Source organism: Abramis brama (assembly GCF_963993115.1).
Source record: "Abramis brama genome assembly, chromosome: 5".
NCBI classification, from domain to species: domain Eukaryota; kingdom Metazoa; phylum Chordata; class Actinopteri; order Cypriniformes; family Leuciscidae; genus Abramis; species Abramis brama.
The window spans coordinates 33077748-33092961 of NC_139967.1; the positions used below are offsets into that span (position 1 = coordinate 33077748).

The window sequence follows — 15214 nt, forward strand, 5'->3', positions numbered from 1 at the left end:
TGTTATAATAAAGAACAGTAATAAAGTAACTCTAGTATTCCAGCACTTTTATGGGTTCAAATAGGTAAGAATTTTGGTAATGCAGTTTCCCGGGTTACAATGTTGTTTTCTCCTAGTCATAAACTACTCCAATGCTGCATGTAACCTATTAAAATCAGCACATTTGGAAACTGCACATAATTCATGCTTACTCATAAAGTGCCAGTAAGCCTTATCTATTTTACGAAATATCCAAATAGTTATATTTTACTTTTGAACAATAACATAAAATAATAATAATAATAATGTATGTCAAATCAAGGCCAAACTAGCCTTTGAGGTTATAGTTAGCATTTAGGGGTAGCCCATGTAAAATGTTAACAGATTTGTCTAAAAAAACAAAAAAGTATAATTAATTATGATAATGCTAAACTGCTTTCTGTGGTAGTGGAAAAAACCCCACTACCATCTTAATCAAGCGTATTTTCCGGATGAAACCAACATGAGATTTCCTTTCCACCACCCTGCTAGAGTGCTTAGTTCTCCCTTTAAATAAGCCCCGCCCCGAAATCAGTCGATCAAATTCGGCATCACACTTCTGAGCCGTCGACCAATCACGTTCGTTCGGGGGTGGTCTTAAGACGGTGGTCCGGGAAGACGTCATCCAATAGAATCGCGTGCTCCTCGGACAAAAGGGATGCGACAATCATCGCTTACCTTGTGAGCCGCCCATTATTCATGTTCATTCACTAGTTATTTAAGGAGACACGACAGTAGATAGCGGAACACAAATTAAGACCTAACGGTCTCACGGCTCAAGTCTTTTAAAAACACAAAAACGCCCCGCTGAGCTGTAACGTCTGTTCCAGTGGGTTCGTAAGCGCTATTGTATTGTTTTTAGACAAGTCTGTATAGTTTAACACCAAATGTGAAACTTCATGTAATATATGAATACATTAAATGTGTAGCCAGAGTTGTTCGGATTTGGCTAGAAATGAATATAACTCAAAGCTGGGCTATTATAATACGTATTTATCTGTTTCTTAACCTATTAATTGCGTCAGGACAGTAAAAGTAGGCTATATATTTATGTAGATGTTCTGACATTTACACACATATATCTGCCTTGAAAACTCCTTTAAATCGTGACCTCAGCTCTGAGGGTGGATTAACACGCCCCTCTCTCCAAAAAGTGTGTTTCTCATGCATGACTGGCTCATTTGAATCTGGTGAGGGAGGTGGAGAAGACCTCTGGCCGCTTTAGAGCCAGAGTTGATATAACGTTAGTCTCTTATATCTCAGCATCCGAGAAACACATCCGCTAATCGCACATCACTGGGATCGTGTTTGCTGAATATCCCACTGATAAAAGAAGGGAAACGAGTCTAGTTTTGAGAAGAACGGAGACATACCGGGGGGTTCTCGAGTAGAAGTTCGGAACAAGAGAAAAGGAGAAAGAAAGAATAGTGTTATTTTTTTCCCCTACAGATCAGCCCATTTGAAACCATCAATAATGACTAGAAGATCGTGTGCCATTTACGCCACCGGGATCGTGTGCGCTCATTTGCTCATTTTGGGAATCGCCCTTCTGGTGGCTCAAGTCTTCCAAACAATGATTCAGGAGCGGTTAAAAAAGGTAAGTCTTTTATGGAGAAAAGTGTTTAATTAAACTTCTTGTGTTATGAAACCGGCTTTTAAAGTGATTCAGTGCTGCTGTTGTCCTACACTAGGCTTCCTCTGTGTTGAGCATCACACGGATGTAACTGTTAACGTAAGCATTGCGAAATCATACAACAGGCTAGCCTAAATATTGTCATATCAACCTATTCTGTCATATGATGGTCCTTGGAATTGCTATACCAAAGTTCCCATTCTTACTCGCGGTGAGACCCAGGCTACACAATCTCATGTTATGTACACTAAAAAACCTGTATTTCAGCCGTATAATGCCCCCTCTTTTACGTGTTAGGCTGTCAAAACATATGGTATGAAATTACCGTGATGTAAATGTGGGTTTGTTAGTAACCCTGATTAAAAGTGGGCTGGTCTGTGACCACGAAGCCTATCATATTGCGGAAAATACTTCTTTCCACCCCGTCTCTCTCTAATCCACCTCAGCGGTTCTGTCTGTCTGATTATTAAATGCTTATCATTGCAACACCACCGGGAATGAATCACTCTTCTTTTAATGTTACGGGAAAGATTGTTCATTCACATAGCGCATATATATATCAATGGCAGGGGGTGGTGTGTGCTATATGTGTGGCTGTGGGGGAGGGTCCCCGCATGTTCTCCTTGGAAAAATACTTGGAATTGTGGCCTCTGCCCTCAGTATTTTTAACCAAGTGTAGTATTCACTGTTCAATGTGATTCCCTTGACCTGGAATTCAAGGGTGGGTGTTTGTGGTGGTCTGTGTGTGAAGCTAACTTTGCTGGAGGTGTTATGCAGTGGTTTGTCATTCATTGACAGTTGATTTAAAGCCTTATAATTGACCTTCATGATATACTTTAACTTTTCATATTCGTTATGTCTACTCTGTCACTGAAACATGTGACATTGAGCCGGTAGGCTTAAGTTCTCTCTAGACAATGCAACTTTTTCAAGCCCTTAGGTGATGTGTGTTTTTGTCAGTATAGGGTGTGAAGTGGAGTTTGTATAAGTGACGCAGGTATGTAAGCTCTGAGGCAGTTTTTCTTCAAAGTGTTTGACGGCTGAAACTTCCTTTTTTAGCTGAAGTTGAGATCCCTTTGATGTAAGCTTGTGAATGTATTCATTCATTGCTGGGAATTAATGTCTACATTTAAAACTGCACCTCCTAGCAGTGTAAGGACTTTGGTAAAACATGGGTTGTTATCTATGAAAATATCCATTTCCAGTTGCTGGTACCATCATACGCTCTGGTATCTTCTTCACTGGCCTTTTGTAATGTTAACCACTTGCGCAAAAAATGACCTTCCTATCAAAATGCAAACATTTATTGTTTTTCTTACCTTGGCTGTATTTGCTCGAGCAAGGCTTTGAAAATGTTCTTCTGACATGGTTTAATGTCCATTGGGACCTTCAAAAACTTCACTTCTCAAGGTTGATGAGCACAGCAGAACACAAAATCAAATTCCTGAGGTTTATCTGTATTATTTATTTTTTAAATAATTAGTATTCATATCCCATTGAACAGTTGTAAGCAGGCTAATGAGTTATACAGGATGTAACCATGTACACGATTTTTTTGTGTGTGAAAGAAATCATTTTTTATCTAGCAAGGATACATTAAATTGATCAAAAGTGACCGTAAAGACATCTGTGATTTAAAGAAAATCTCTATTTCAAGTAAATGCTTTTTTTTTTTACTTTATCAGAGAATCTTGGAAAAGTATCTCTTCTCTGTCCATCAAAATATTTAGCAGCATCAAATCGGCATATTAGAATGATTTCTGAAGCATCATGTGACCCTGAAGACTGGAGTAATGATGCTGAAAAATCAGCTTTGCCATCACAGTAAAAAAAAAGAAAAAAAAAAAGATTTTAATTATTTTAAATTGTAATAATAATTCACAAGATTACTGTTTTTGATCAAATATTAGTGAGCATAAGAGACATCAAAAAAAGCATCTTACCGAACCCAAACATTTAGTGTATGCGTGCATGTTAAGGTGTGGTCTGGTGCTTTTAGTCGATAAAACTTTAATTGGCGTCTTTAAGCTAAAATGCACCGCTTCTTTTAAAAACAAAATCATCCTTTTTTTTTACCAGGTGTAATTAAGAACTGCTGGCAGTGTGTGGTTTAAAGAAAACATCAAGACAAACCTCCTGAGAAACCCTGAGAGATTGGAAAAGAGAGTCAATGAGTGTGATGTAACATAATCTTACTTTAAAGAAAAGCTTTAGTCTGATTTCACAACGCATGGTTGAACAAGTTGAATAGCTGCACATTTTCTTTAGTGCTCAATACCAGTTACTTTACTCATGGTAAAGCTCCTAATGACAGTGATCCCATTCAGAGCTTACATGTGAAAAATTCCTCATTTTATAAGACAAGTGTCCTCTTAAATAGATTTGAACAAAGACACTGTTGTTATTCCCTGGGTCATAGTATATTGTAAATGGAAGTGGTGATTTGACAAAGATTAGATGTTGGAATGATTGATTTTGAAACATACAAACTACGTTTTTCAACTTAAGGCCCTTCTTCTGACCAGTGATTCCAGCAAATCTGGATTTTTCTGAAATGCCCTTTCAGAAGCTGAAGGTCCAGCGAAGGGGGCCGTGATGTTTGTTGTTTTGGAGCGGGGCGCTCTGCTACTCTGCTGAAGTCATGGTTTTTGATTCTAGATAGCGTTATCTGCATTTGAAGGCAGCATTCTTGAGTAAAACATCCTGGTTGTTACGAGTTTATCATGAGTCAGCCTTTGGAGCTTTGGAGTTTTTTTTTCCAGTACTACTGTCACGTGTAGTCACGAATAACGTTGTTCTGTGATGTAAAAGTTTGTCGTTTTAAAATAAACATTTGTTTCTCCTTCCGAGTTTGGCTCAAGACACTCAAGAAGTGAGAAAGTTACTGCTGAACCTTATTTCTGATGGAAAAATTCAAAAACCTGAGAAACATGTTTGTTTTCGTTGCTCTCGTCTGTCATGGAGCGCTGATGTTGATGTTTTTCTTCCTCTTCTCTAACTCTGATTCAGCTCAACTGTCTGCTGAGCTCTTTCCTCTTTTTCCGTCATCCCAGCACTCACTTTACCTCATGTCTGCTGTATTTGTGTCATAACAGGTCACTGACATTTCACCAGAAACCGTCATCACTCGAAAGGAAGGCGCTCAGCTTTTTGTTTTCTTTCTTCCCTAAATTATATTGAAACTCCGCTTAAACACTGATCTTTAAACAGACAGAAGAGCTACAGAAATGGTCTTTTGGTGCTCTCTCTTGACCTTTGATTGTGTTTGATTCACAGGAGATCACACTGGGTAAAAACAGCAGAGTATTGGAGGGCTGGATAAATCCACCGCCTCCTGTTTACATGCAGTATTTCTTCTTCAATGTTACCAATCCAGATGAGTTCTTGGCTGGAAAGGAAAAGGCCAAAGTCACTCAAATAGGGCCATATACCTACAGGTGATTTACAAAAGTCTTAAATTGAGATGTTCACGTTCATTGTCTTCATTCTGAGCTTTTTGTTTACTAAACTGTACTGTCTGTTGTCAGTGACAACAAGTTTGGCACCACAGTCAAGAAATGACTCATGCTTTTAGAAGATTGGAAACAGGAAATATTTACCCTAACTACTTACTGTTTTCAACATTGATAATAAGAAGAAATGTTTCTTGAGCTCCAAATCAGCGTATTAGAATGATTTCTGAAGGATCATGTGACACTTTAGACTGTATAAAGTAATGATGCTGAAAATTCAGCTTTGCCGTCAGGAATAAATTATATTACAAAATATATTAAAATTGAAAACCGTTCTTTTCAATTTAATAATATTTCACAATATTACTGTTTTATTGTATTTTTGACTAAAAAAAATGCAGCCTTAATGAGCATAAGAGACTTCTTTCAAAAACTTTTGAATGGTAGTGTTGTATGTATTAGATTTAAAAATCTAGACCTGACAGTTGCCAATTTTGATTTTAACATTATGCTACTCTCTTTTATCAGGGAATATCGACCAAGGGAAAATGTCACTTTCCTTGAGAATGGGACGAAAATCTTTGCCACAAATCCCAAGAGCTTTGTGTTTCTTCGCAACATGTCAGTGGGAGATCCTGAGGTTGACCGTGTGACAACCGTTAACATTCCATTCATTGTAAGAAGGGTTTTGTTTTCTTGTTTTTGCACTGGCAGCTAATCATTTTGCATTTAAAATGATTCTGCTCGTAGCATTTCTTTTGTCATTTGCTTAACGGATTATCTTTGATCCAAATGCAAAGAATTTGCTCTGAATTCTTTCCCTCTTGTTTCAGGCCGTGATGAACGAGTTGAACTCCTACTCCTTCTTTCTGAGGACTGCTGTGTCCATGTGGATGGGATCCATGGGCATCGACGTGTTTATGGAGCGCACAGTCCATGAGGTCCTGTGGGGTTTCAAAGACCCGCTGCTGTCCAAACTCCACGCAATGAGACCAGAAGTGGATGAGCATTTCGGCCTTATGTACAATGTGAGAATCTGCAGTTTCATCATATTTAATGCTTTAGTCAGTCTGAAAAGAGAGATGAAATGCAGTCTAAATGGGTCATATATTTATGCAACCAATACAAAGTAGCAAACGCAACCTCTAAAGCACATATATACGATCCGAACAGGATAAGCAAATGACGTTATTATCATGATCCTGCAGATGTTGACCAGTCTATCGTGTTTGGCCTGGTTTACTGAAATGGGTTTTAGAATTTCTTTAGGGATTATATATATGTATTAGGACAGATATTAAATATCTGTGGTTTGTTGTGCAATCGTAGGTCTCATGCGAGTGCCTTGAAACAGCGAGTTTGAATGGTTTGCATTAATAAAACATTCAGTCTTTCACTCTGTATTCACATCATGGCATCTAAACAACCTACTTTCCTACTTCCTATGACTTTCTAGTCATTTTTACCCTTATGTGACACAGTTCTTTTTATTGTTCTAGCGTTATATTAAATAAAAAATTTTTTTTACTGACTACAGAAAAATGGAACCCATGAGGGTGAATTTGTCTTCCACACCGGAGAGAAGAACTATATGGACTACGGCAAGATTGACACGTGGAACGGCATCAGGTACACGTCAGTCCTTGCGTAATCTGCGTTGCCTTACTGACATAGAGAGAATTCTTGCACACTCATCTGCTCTCCTGCCTTGAGAAATTGGGTTAAACACACAGCATGCTAGATAAGTCAATATCAAAGGATAAAGTACAAGAAAAGACCTACTGTGCAACTGGACCCCATAACCTGATTAAATGGATATTCCAGTAAATATAATTCCAATCGACTTCGCAGATTAAGAATATTCTGCATGTAGATTTTGGAGAAAAACGCATAATAAACCTCCCTTTTTCATTAAACAATCACCATCTATTCATTTTCTCACTCACAGTCAGATGAACTGGTGGTCGTCTAACCAGAGCAACATGATCAATGGGACCGATGGCAGTGTCTTCCACACCTTCCTTTCCAGGAAAGAACTCCTGTACATCTTTGCTGCTGATCTGTGCCGGTAAGCAAGGTGTTTTAACACAAACAAGGTGCTTGGTTATTTGTACATGGTTACTTATGCTCTTTATCACTTGCAGATCCATTCATTTGGGTTACGTGAGAGACACAGAGGTGAAGGGTATCCCTGCTTTCCGCTTCGCCCCTCCGTCAGATGTACTGGCTCCCCCAGAGGAGAACCCCAATAACGCTGGCTTCTGCGTGCCTGCTGGAGACTGTCTTGGAAAAGGAGTCCTCAAAGTCAGCATCTGTCGGCAAGGTAAGCCTGTTCTGGGACACGCCACAACTTAGCTTCAGGGCCAACAGTGTGTTTTCAGAGCAGGAATTTACAGTGAGAAAGACGTGGGATGTTTTCAGAAGAATCATTACATTGGGAAAATGGAGTAATGTTTTAAATACGGTAATTTGTTTAACAAAGTAAAGCAATCTAAGTGCACTAAAGGTTTTTTTGTGCCCTAAATAGCTGGTCCAGACTGGCATTTAACTAAAGCAAACCAAGCATGTGTAAATAGTATTGAATTTCTGGGTTTCCCATTACTGATCTGTGGCTTCGTAACTGAAGTTCAAGTTAAATCGGTCTGCTTTTGTTTGCCCATTCTTGGACTATGAAAGGGAAATCAGGGTTCAGCGCTTAATAAATAACTTTTAGTACATTTTTATGACTCAAGCACTTGATTCACTGTAGGTGTTCTCCGACAGATTACTCTATCTTGGCCTCTATTGCTTCCGCCATAAACTAGTAGGCTAATATTATTATTGAACAATGGTAAACTCTCGCTTTTGTCATGTGAGTGCTCCTGATATGAAACAGCTGTGGAAAACTGCACATGCTTTGATTAGTCATCATTCCTAGAAGGGTTCATGACAGTTCTATTATGGTTATATTTAGGGAGGCTGTTATTAAGGATTGAGAGATGGGATTTGGTACATATTATTCTTAGCTAACGCACCTATCAGAGTGTATGATTTTTTTTTTTGGTGGGTGTTTAGGTACTTGCCATCCTGCCATTGAGTATGTCCTTCCAAAAGAGGAAGTTTCATTTTCTGTTAGTGTGCATAAAAAAACAAAAAGTCCTAGAAAATGCCTCTGGGTATTACTTAAGATGTCAAGATGGAAAATGTCATAACAAGAGAAGTAACATCTAAAAACTGCACATTTGCGGTCTGAACTGTCACATGCCCCATTGTGATGCATTAAGTTCTTTGCATTCATTGATTTTTTTTTTTTTTTTTTTTTCATTTCATTGACTTCCGTACATAATTACTTTTTGGTAATTTGGTACACATTTGTTGGTGGAAAGTTTGCATCTAGAATGGGTTTTTAAATTTATAAACAAATCAGTAATATTTTGCATTGTATGTTACAACTTTGAAGTATATGAATTTCTGTCATAGTGTTCTGTTATAGCTGTAAAGTTTAACAACAATAATAACATAGTTGTTGTAAATGAAAAATATAAATACATTTTTTTGTCACATTTCAATGTTGTTTTGTTTTGGTAAAAATCTAAACTACTGGCCTAGTTGGACCAGCATAAAAAAAAACATGAGGCTTGATATGACTTTAATCATCTTGATTATCTTTATGACCAGCCATTATAAATGCAATAGCTGATAAAGAAGTGATTATTATTGCATTTTGCATATAGAGCTTTCCTAGATGGGTGCTATATATACCTGATTGTCAACTAATCTGAATAAAGGAACAGCAACTAATGCCACGTGTTCCTATTTCCCCTTCACTGTACAGGTGCACCCATTGTTGTATCATTCCCTCATTTCTACCAAGCCGATGAGAGGTACATCAATGCCATTGAAGGAATGAACCCTAATGAAGAGGAACACGAAACATACCTTGACATCAACCCGGTACGCAGTGTTGACGCTTTGCGATTTTTACTTTTACAGCTATAGCACTGATCAGTTTACGCTCTTGTGGTTTGTAATCTGAAAGTAGTTTAGACCCGTCCTTATATGACAGGAAAAAAACAAGGTGATTCACACTGTTAACCACAGTGAATGTGAAACCACACCTGCCTAACTTTCCCTAGAATCCCAGTGAGAAATACTGTAACATGTCGTGATGGAAACTGTACTCATTGAGTTGATGTGTGCTCTACTCATCTCACTCCACACGCTGTTCCGGTGGAACTTATCAAAGACTGTGTGTGATGTGGTGAATATTAGGTGATTTTTTTATTTTTTTTTATCTGCAGACCACAGGGGTCCCCATTCGTGCCTGTAAGAGAGCTCAGCTCAATGTCATACTGAAGAGAGTCAGTGGCTTCGTGTGAGTAAAACACCTCACAAAAACCATTAAATTGTGATTTGGAATGGCAAAATGGCTAATGAGGCTTCCTTTTTTTCTTTCTTTTTTTTAGCAAAACAAAATTCCTGAATGAGACAATTTTCCCCATTATGTATGTCAATGAGGTAAGTTCACTTTCTTCAGATTAGGGATGTACCCGAAACCGAATGCTATTTTCGGAAAGGAAACAAAGCATTCTACGGAGCCCCCAAAGAGACATGGTGATGGAAAAAATATATTCCAATGCTTTTGCGTTCTCTCGCAAAAGCAATAAATAAAGTTGGGTAATTTTATTGTGTATAATTTGCAGGCATCTGGGAGCCACTAAATATCGCTTTTGAATGCTCGCTCGCTTTTCACTTTCACTTTCCAATTTGCAACCACGTGGACTTACCACACATTTTACAAGAAAAGATATTTGTCAATGACGCTCAGGATCTGTTGCACACCAAATCCTCTGACATTGTCCTTGTCAGTCATCTATCCCAACTATCTTCACGTGATAAGTTAAATCAGGATGTAATGTGATTTAACAGACTACCACATCAAGCCAAACCATGTCCCTTTAGAGGCTCCATAGAATGTATTATTCATCTTCCGTGCCTTTCTGAATTCGGATTTAGGCTTCGGGCGCATCCCTACTTCAGATTATCGATTTGCCTGTTCACAAAGTTAGTTTTGTTTTCCATTGAATTTCATTTTGTACTGTGGAATTTTCAGACTGCAACTATCGACGATGATTCCGCAGCCCAGATGAGGACGCTTCTGTTGATCGTAACGGTGGTGTCCAACTTCCCAGTCATCATTGTGGGGATGGGGGTCATTTTACTTATGGTCCTGATCTTCCTCATCTGCAGGAACCGCCAGAGAAAGGTAAAAATCAGCGATAAGATGTTTTGACCTTCCGTCTTATATATTGGCTAGTTACGTAATACTAAAAATGTCATTTGTATGTCGACAATACCTTTTCGTAGAACAAGATTAATAGAGTAACAGTTAATATTCTTCAGAAATGCCAGTATGGAAAAGACTAAAAGCCTTTAAAATTCCATCAACCTTGTACACCCTTGGCTTGAAAGTCAATTACATGTGTCACTCGCTTTGAACGCACTAACCCTAGCTTTAAAACCCATGCATGCACCCGCGTGAGGGAATGCATGTGCTCTAGTGCACGTATTACTTTATGAAATTAGTTATTTTATTATATAGTTGATGTTTTTTTGCAGTTTACAGTCAGCTTAATTGGGTTGGTCATCTATTGTTATGAACTAAAATACATTTATTTATGAATGAATGGTTCAGTGGGAGATTCATATTTGTTTTGCACATTTATATACTAATTATCAGAAGGTCTTTTATAGCATTTATTTTATGACCTGAAATGTATAATGCTGTTATGTTTTGATTTCCAGTAACATTTTTCCTCCCTTTGTTTTTTTTTTGTTTGTTCCAATTCAGAATGAAGTAAAACGTATTGATTTTACTGAAGCTTTTCATTCTTTTGCTGTAAGTCTTCTTTTTTCCCTTACACACACAATTTGCTTTCATTTTGTTCAAATTTGCCTGTTATATCATTATTGTATTTGGTCATTTTGAGCATTTTCATAGAAATATCTTGTTTGTTTGTTTCTGCAAATCATTTTAATTGCTTTTCCTGCATGGTGTTCGTAATGTACTTTCACAGCGTTAGATTAGATGTTTAGCTCCATTTGTTAGTGGTACGTGATTTCACGTTTGACATCATCTGTCATCTATACGTGGTTTTAACGACGCACACACTAATGTTCTTGTATGTTCTGTACAGACGACGAAAGACGAAACGGCTTATACCCAAGTGAGCAACCAAGCGGAGGATTCGCCGGAGAACCGCAACAATCAGCCGTTGAGGAACGGATCCTATATTGCCATGTCACCAGTGGAGGCACAAAAGTGTTGATGAAGGACATGACGTCTACCAGTAGTGCATCCTCACTTTTTATGTTTTCACTGTGCGATTCGTCTTCGTGGGCCAGTCCCCGCACGCTCACCACTGTATGCCGAGGGTCACTTATTTTGACTCGTGACTTTTTTCCTTTCTTTGAGCATGGCCTTCTCAAAACTGCCATATCTTCAAACAAAACCTATGTAAATTCAAAAGATACAAGTCAAATTACCGTCTCTGGAAGCTTCCAGAGGCTCCTGTTGCCTAGTCCTGAGAGGCCTGAAACACACTCTTTTGCCTTTAAAAACGCATATATGCATTGCATGCTGACAGAGTCCATAGTTCCTGAAGGCATGAGAGAGCGTGAGGGGTTTCACCCATCCGGAACACTCATGTCTAGGACGGCCTGTGCTCTTAAAGTGTTTCAGATCTCGTCCCACACTACTGTATTCAGGTCTGCACAGGCAGACCTTCAACTAACACAGCTCTTAATATGTCAAACCCTTTGATAATGACTATTAATTTACCTCCTCTAAGAGTATTAGAGAGCTGAAAGGTCTAATATGCTAACAAAATCTGGGTCTTATCCAGAACTTAAGTTTGTGTGGGTGTTTGTGTGATTGTACATACGTGTGCGTGTGTGTGTGTGTGTGTGTGTGTCTGCAGGCATGTCAATGCTTGCATGTTTTTGTCACACTGTAGTGAACTGCTCTGGTGGATCACCGTCCTCCGTTTTGCACGACGCAGTGTGACGACAAGTGGAAACTAGTGATTTGAGCGGTCCTCTCTATTTCACAGTATCAGAGTCAGAAATATTTCAGTGATGACGGCTGTTAAAAAGAGGTCAGACATTCTCCTTTAAGGCGTCGTATTACAGAAGTCGTACTAGCTTTTAGCATTTTGTAAGAAAACGAACAACAGACGTAGAACACTCACAAGTGAGACTTGAATATTTTCTGCCTTACAAATACTTACGAACACAATGTGATTCTGCTGCGTGGTAATGGCAGGTACACGGTGGAACTAGGCGAAACGTCAGACAAACTTCTGTGAATCCATGTCGGACTGGGAACCACAACCCTCCCGTTTCACGGCGAAACGCGTCTGTTCTGTCATAGCGAGAGCACAACCCACGGTCTAATCAGAGCAGATGGGGTTAAAGGTCAGCAGGTTATCGGTGAGGTTTGCACATTTGTTTTGTGCACGGTTTATATAACCCTCTGTGGGTGAAAGACTCTAGCACTTGAATCATTGCTTGTGTCTGTTGAGTTGAGCTTTTTCTGTCCTTGATTGTCAGAGCCTTCGCTATTGCTTTCAGTTATCTGTCTGAAGTTGCCATAACCCTTGTGTGTAGTAACACTCGGTTGTTTTAAAGACTTGCGTATCTGTAAATCATTCCCATTTTGGAGACACTTGCTGGAATGATTGGTGTTCGTTACTTTTACTTGACGTAAACCATCTGTTACCTATTGCGGCCACGGTTTGCGTGGATCGCAGTGCATATTGGTGCGTCTTTGCCTGTGCCATGGATTTAGCTTATCTTAAAAGTTTAAACTGGAAACACTGTATTTGCAGTGTCTTATGCAGCTGAATATGAACAGAAAACTGAGGGAAAGTCATTCAAGCTTAAGTGTAATTACATTACAGTGGCTCTCGGAGAGTAACGTTTTGTTGTCAGTGCAAATAGTATAGAAATTGACTTTAAAATGGTCTTTGACAGTCTCTCTTAACACACTAGGCTGAACAAGGACCCCGCTGGAACAGTGGTGGCACGTAAAATGTGACTTGAGTATGAAAGATCTATGAACCTGAGCCATTTCTCTACAGTTTCCAGATTCCTCTCGGTGACTTTTGCCCCCTATATGCTTGACCAAAGATTAGAAAACTGGTTTGTTTGCTTTCCACACAGATAGCTTTACCGCTATCGACTTCCCATTTGCAAGAGCATTAGAACCTCATTGTCTACAAAGGCAAATAAGAAAAAAAAAAGAAAGTAACAAAATATTTTCCAGGGCATACTATGTGAGTTTATAATGTTTAATACAGCAAAGAACTTAAGATGTAAAGTGTTGCCACAGCGTGCAAAGAAACTCTCAGTATTATGTATTGACACAGCAATACAACATGTAAAAAGCAAATTTTATAATGAAGTAAAAGGTTTTGTAATCAGACAAACAAATATTTATGTATTCCTATGTTCAATGGTATGTACATTATCTGAATTTGTAAGGTCTTTTCTTTGGTCTTGTTCATTTCTATATATTTTTAATTATTTTGTAATATTGCCAGTGGGCAAGCACACTTCTGTTTTCTTCTTCTTAATTTTTTTCTTTTTTTCTCTACATTTCTGGAGTAGTAGCTACCAAGTGAATATTGTCCTAAATTCAAGACTGAACGGTGTATGTGGTTGTAAAAAAACTGTTAACTTTGATGGAGGAAGGCTTGTGTTGTATATGTGGGGTGTGAGCCTATTGTGTGTAATGATCTCCTGTTATACAACTCTCTCAAGCTGTCAACCGTTTGTCCAACTGGAATAACAAAGGGAAGGCTGAGTGTCTTTGAGTTCCACTAAGGAAGATTGCCATGTTGGGTACAAGGGAAGTTTCCATTTGCAATCTAACCTTCTTTTTTTTTCTTAGATGAATGACGCCCTCCTTCAGGGATGAGCTTTTAGTGCCATACCATCCTTGTTTATTTCACTAAGTAGCAACACGTGTATCAGTTGTTGTGGTTGTTTTTTCCCCCTCTGCCTTCATTTCAGGGCTGGTAAATTCCTCACAACATCTTTGAGGGTGGTCTTAAAAACACTGAACACTTCATCACGTTCTCCTGAGATGCATTGCATTTTTTTTGCTGCTGAGAATGACAATCCTTATGTCATGTTAGGTGCAAAATCATTTCAAGTAATATTCATTTTTAGTTTTGATAATTTACACTGCACAAAATCTTTCTACAATGCTTTTGTAAACATTTTTAGTGTTATTTGCAAAAAATAAAAAAAATGTTGAAATTCTTGCAAATTATTTTGTCACATTTCTGCTTTCCTCTCTGCCGTTGTGTGAAAGAACAGATTTCTGCAGTTATAAACCAAGGGACTCCCCCAATATGCAAATGTTGGATTCTTACACTTCACAAAAACAGTTTCATATTAGTATCATCTGTAATGTCATGAAATTTTTCGGGTTCACTGCAGTTCTAATGACAAAATACTCTGCAATGGTGCCGACTTATGAATATGCACATGGTTTGTCTTAAAGCATATTAAAAACACCACAGACATGTACAACATTTATAGCTTGATTTTCAACACAGTTTAAGAACGTTTTATACACACTACCCTTTAATATACATATATACACACACACACAACACACACATATATATATATATATATATATATATATATATATACACACACATATACATACAAATATATATACATATATTTCTACTGAATAAAAATGCTGATTTGGTAGTAAATATTTCTTATTATCAATGTCGAAAACAGTTGTGCTGCATTATATGCTTAATAACCCATGATTATTAAAAATTAAACTTAAAAAGAACACCTGATTCCGCTCATCATGCTGATCACATTCAACATCTTATATTAAGACTCCGCCTATTACGGTAGCTGCCATTTTTAAAAGTACAGTAGTCCATTTTTTCGGTACTCCTCCTTAAAAATTTGCTTAATTCGCACAAAAATTGGCTCAGATGATCTTTGGACCATGCCGCACAGACATGGTTAAACAGAATTGTTTTATTAATTTTTGTTCAAAAGTTATGATGTCATGATCTTAATGATGCTGACCCAA

General features: G+C 38.1%; 1 protein-coding gene across 1 annotated transcript; it reads left to right on the top strand.

Moving 5' to 3' along the window:
* Positions 1–723: 723 nt before the first annotated feature.
* scarb2a (scavenger receptor class B, member 2a) lies at positions 724–14416 on the top strand. Its single transcript, XM_084115857.1, has 14 exons — positions 724–851; positions 1468–1615; positions 4928–5088; positions 5632–5779; positions 5937–6131; positions 6641–6732; positions 7052–7171; positions 7248–7426; positions 8918–9036; positions 9384–9457; positions 9549–9600; positions 10196–10348; positions 10934–10981; positions 11280–14416. Exons 2-14 carry the CDS (start codon positions 1493–1495, stop codon positions 11409–11411), a joined length of 1596 nt encoding a protein of 531 aa, XP_083971983.1. The 5' UTR covers positions 724–851; positions 1468–1492; the 3' UTR covers positions 11412–14416.
* The last annotated feature ends 798 nt before the right edge of the window (positions 14417–15214 follow it).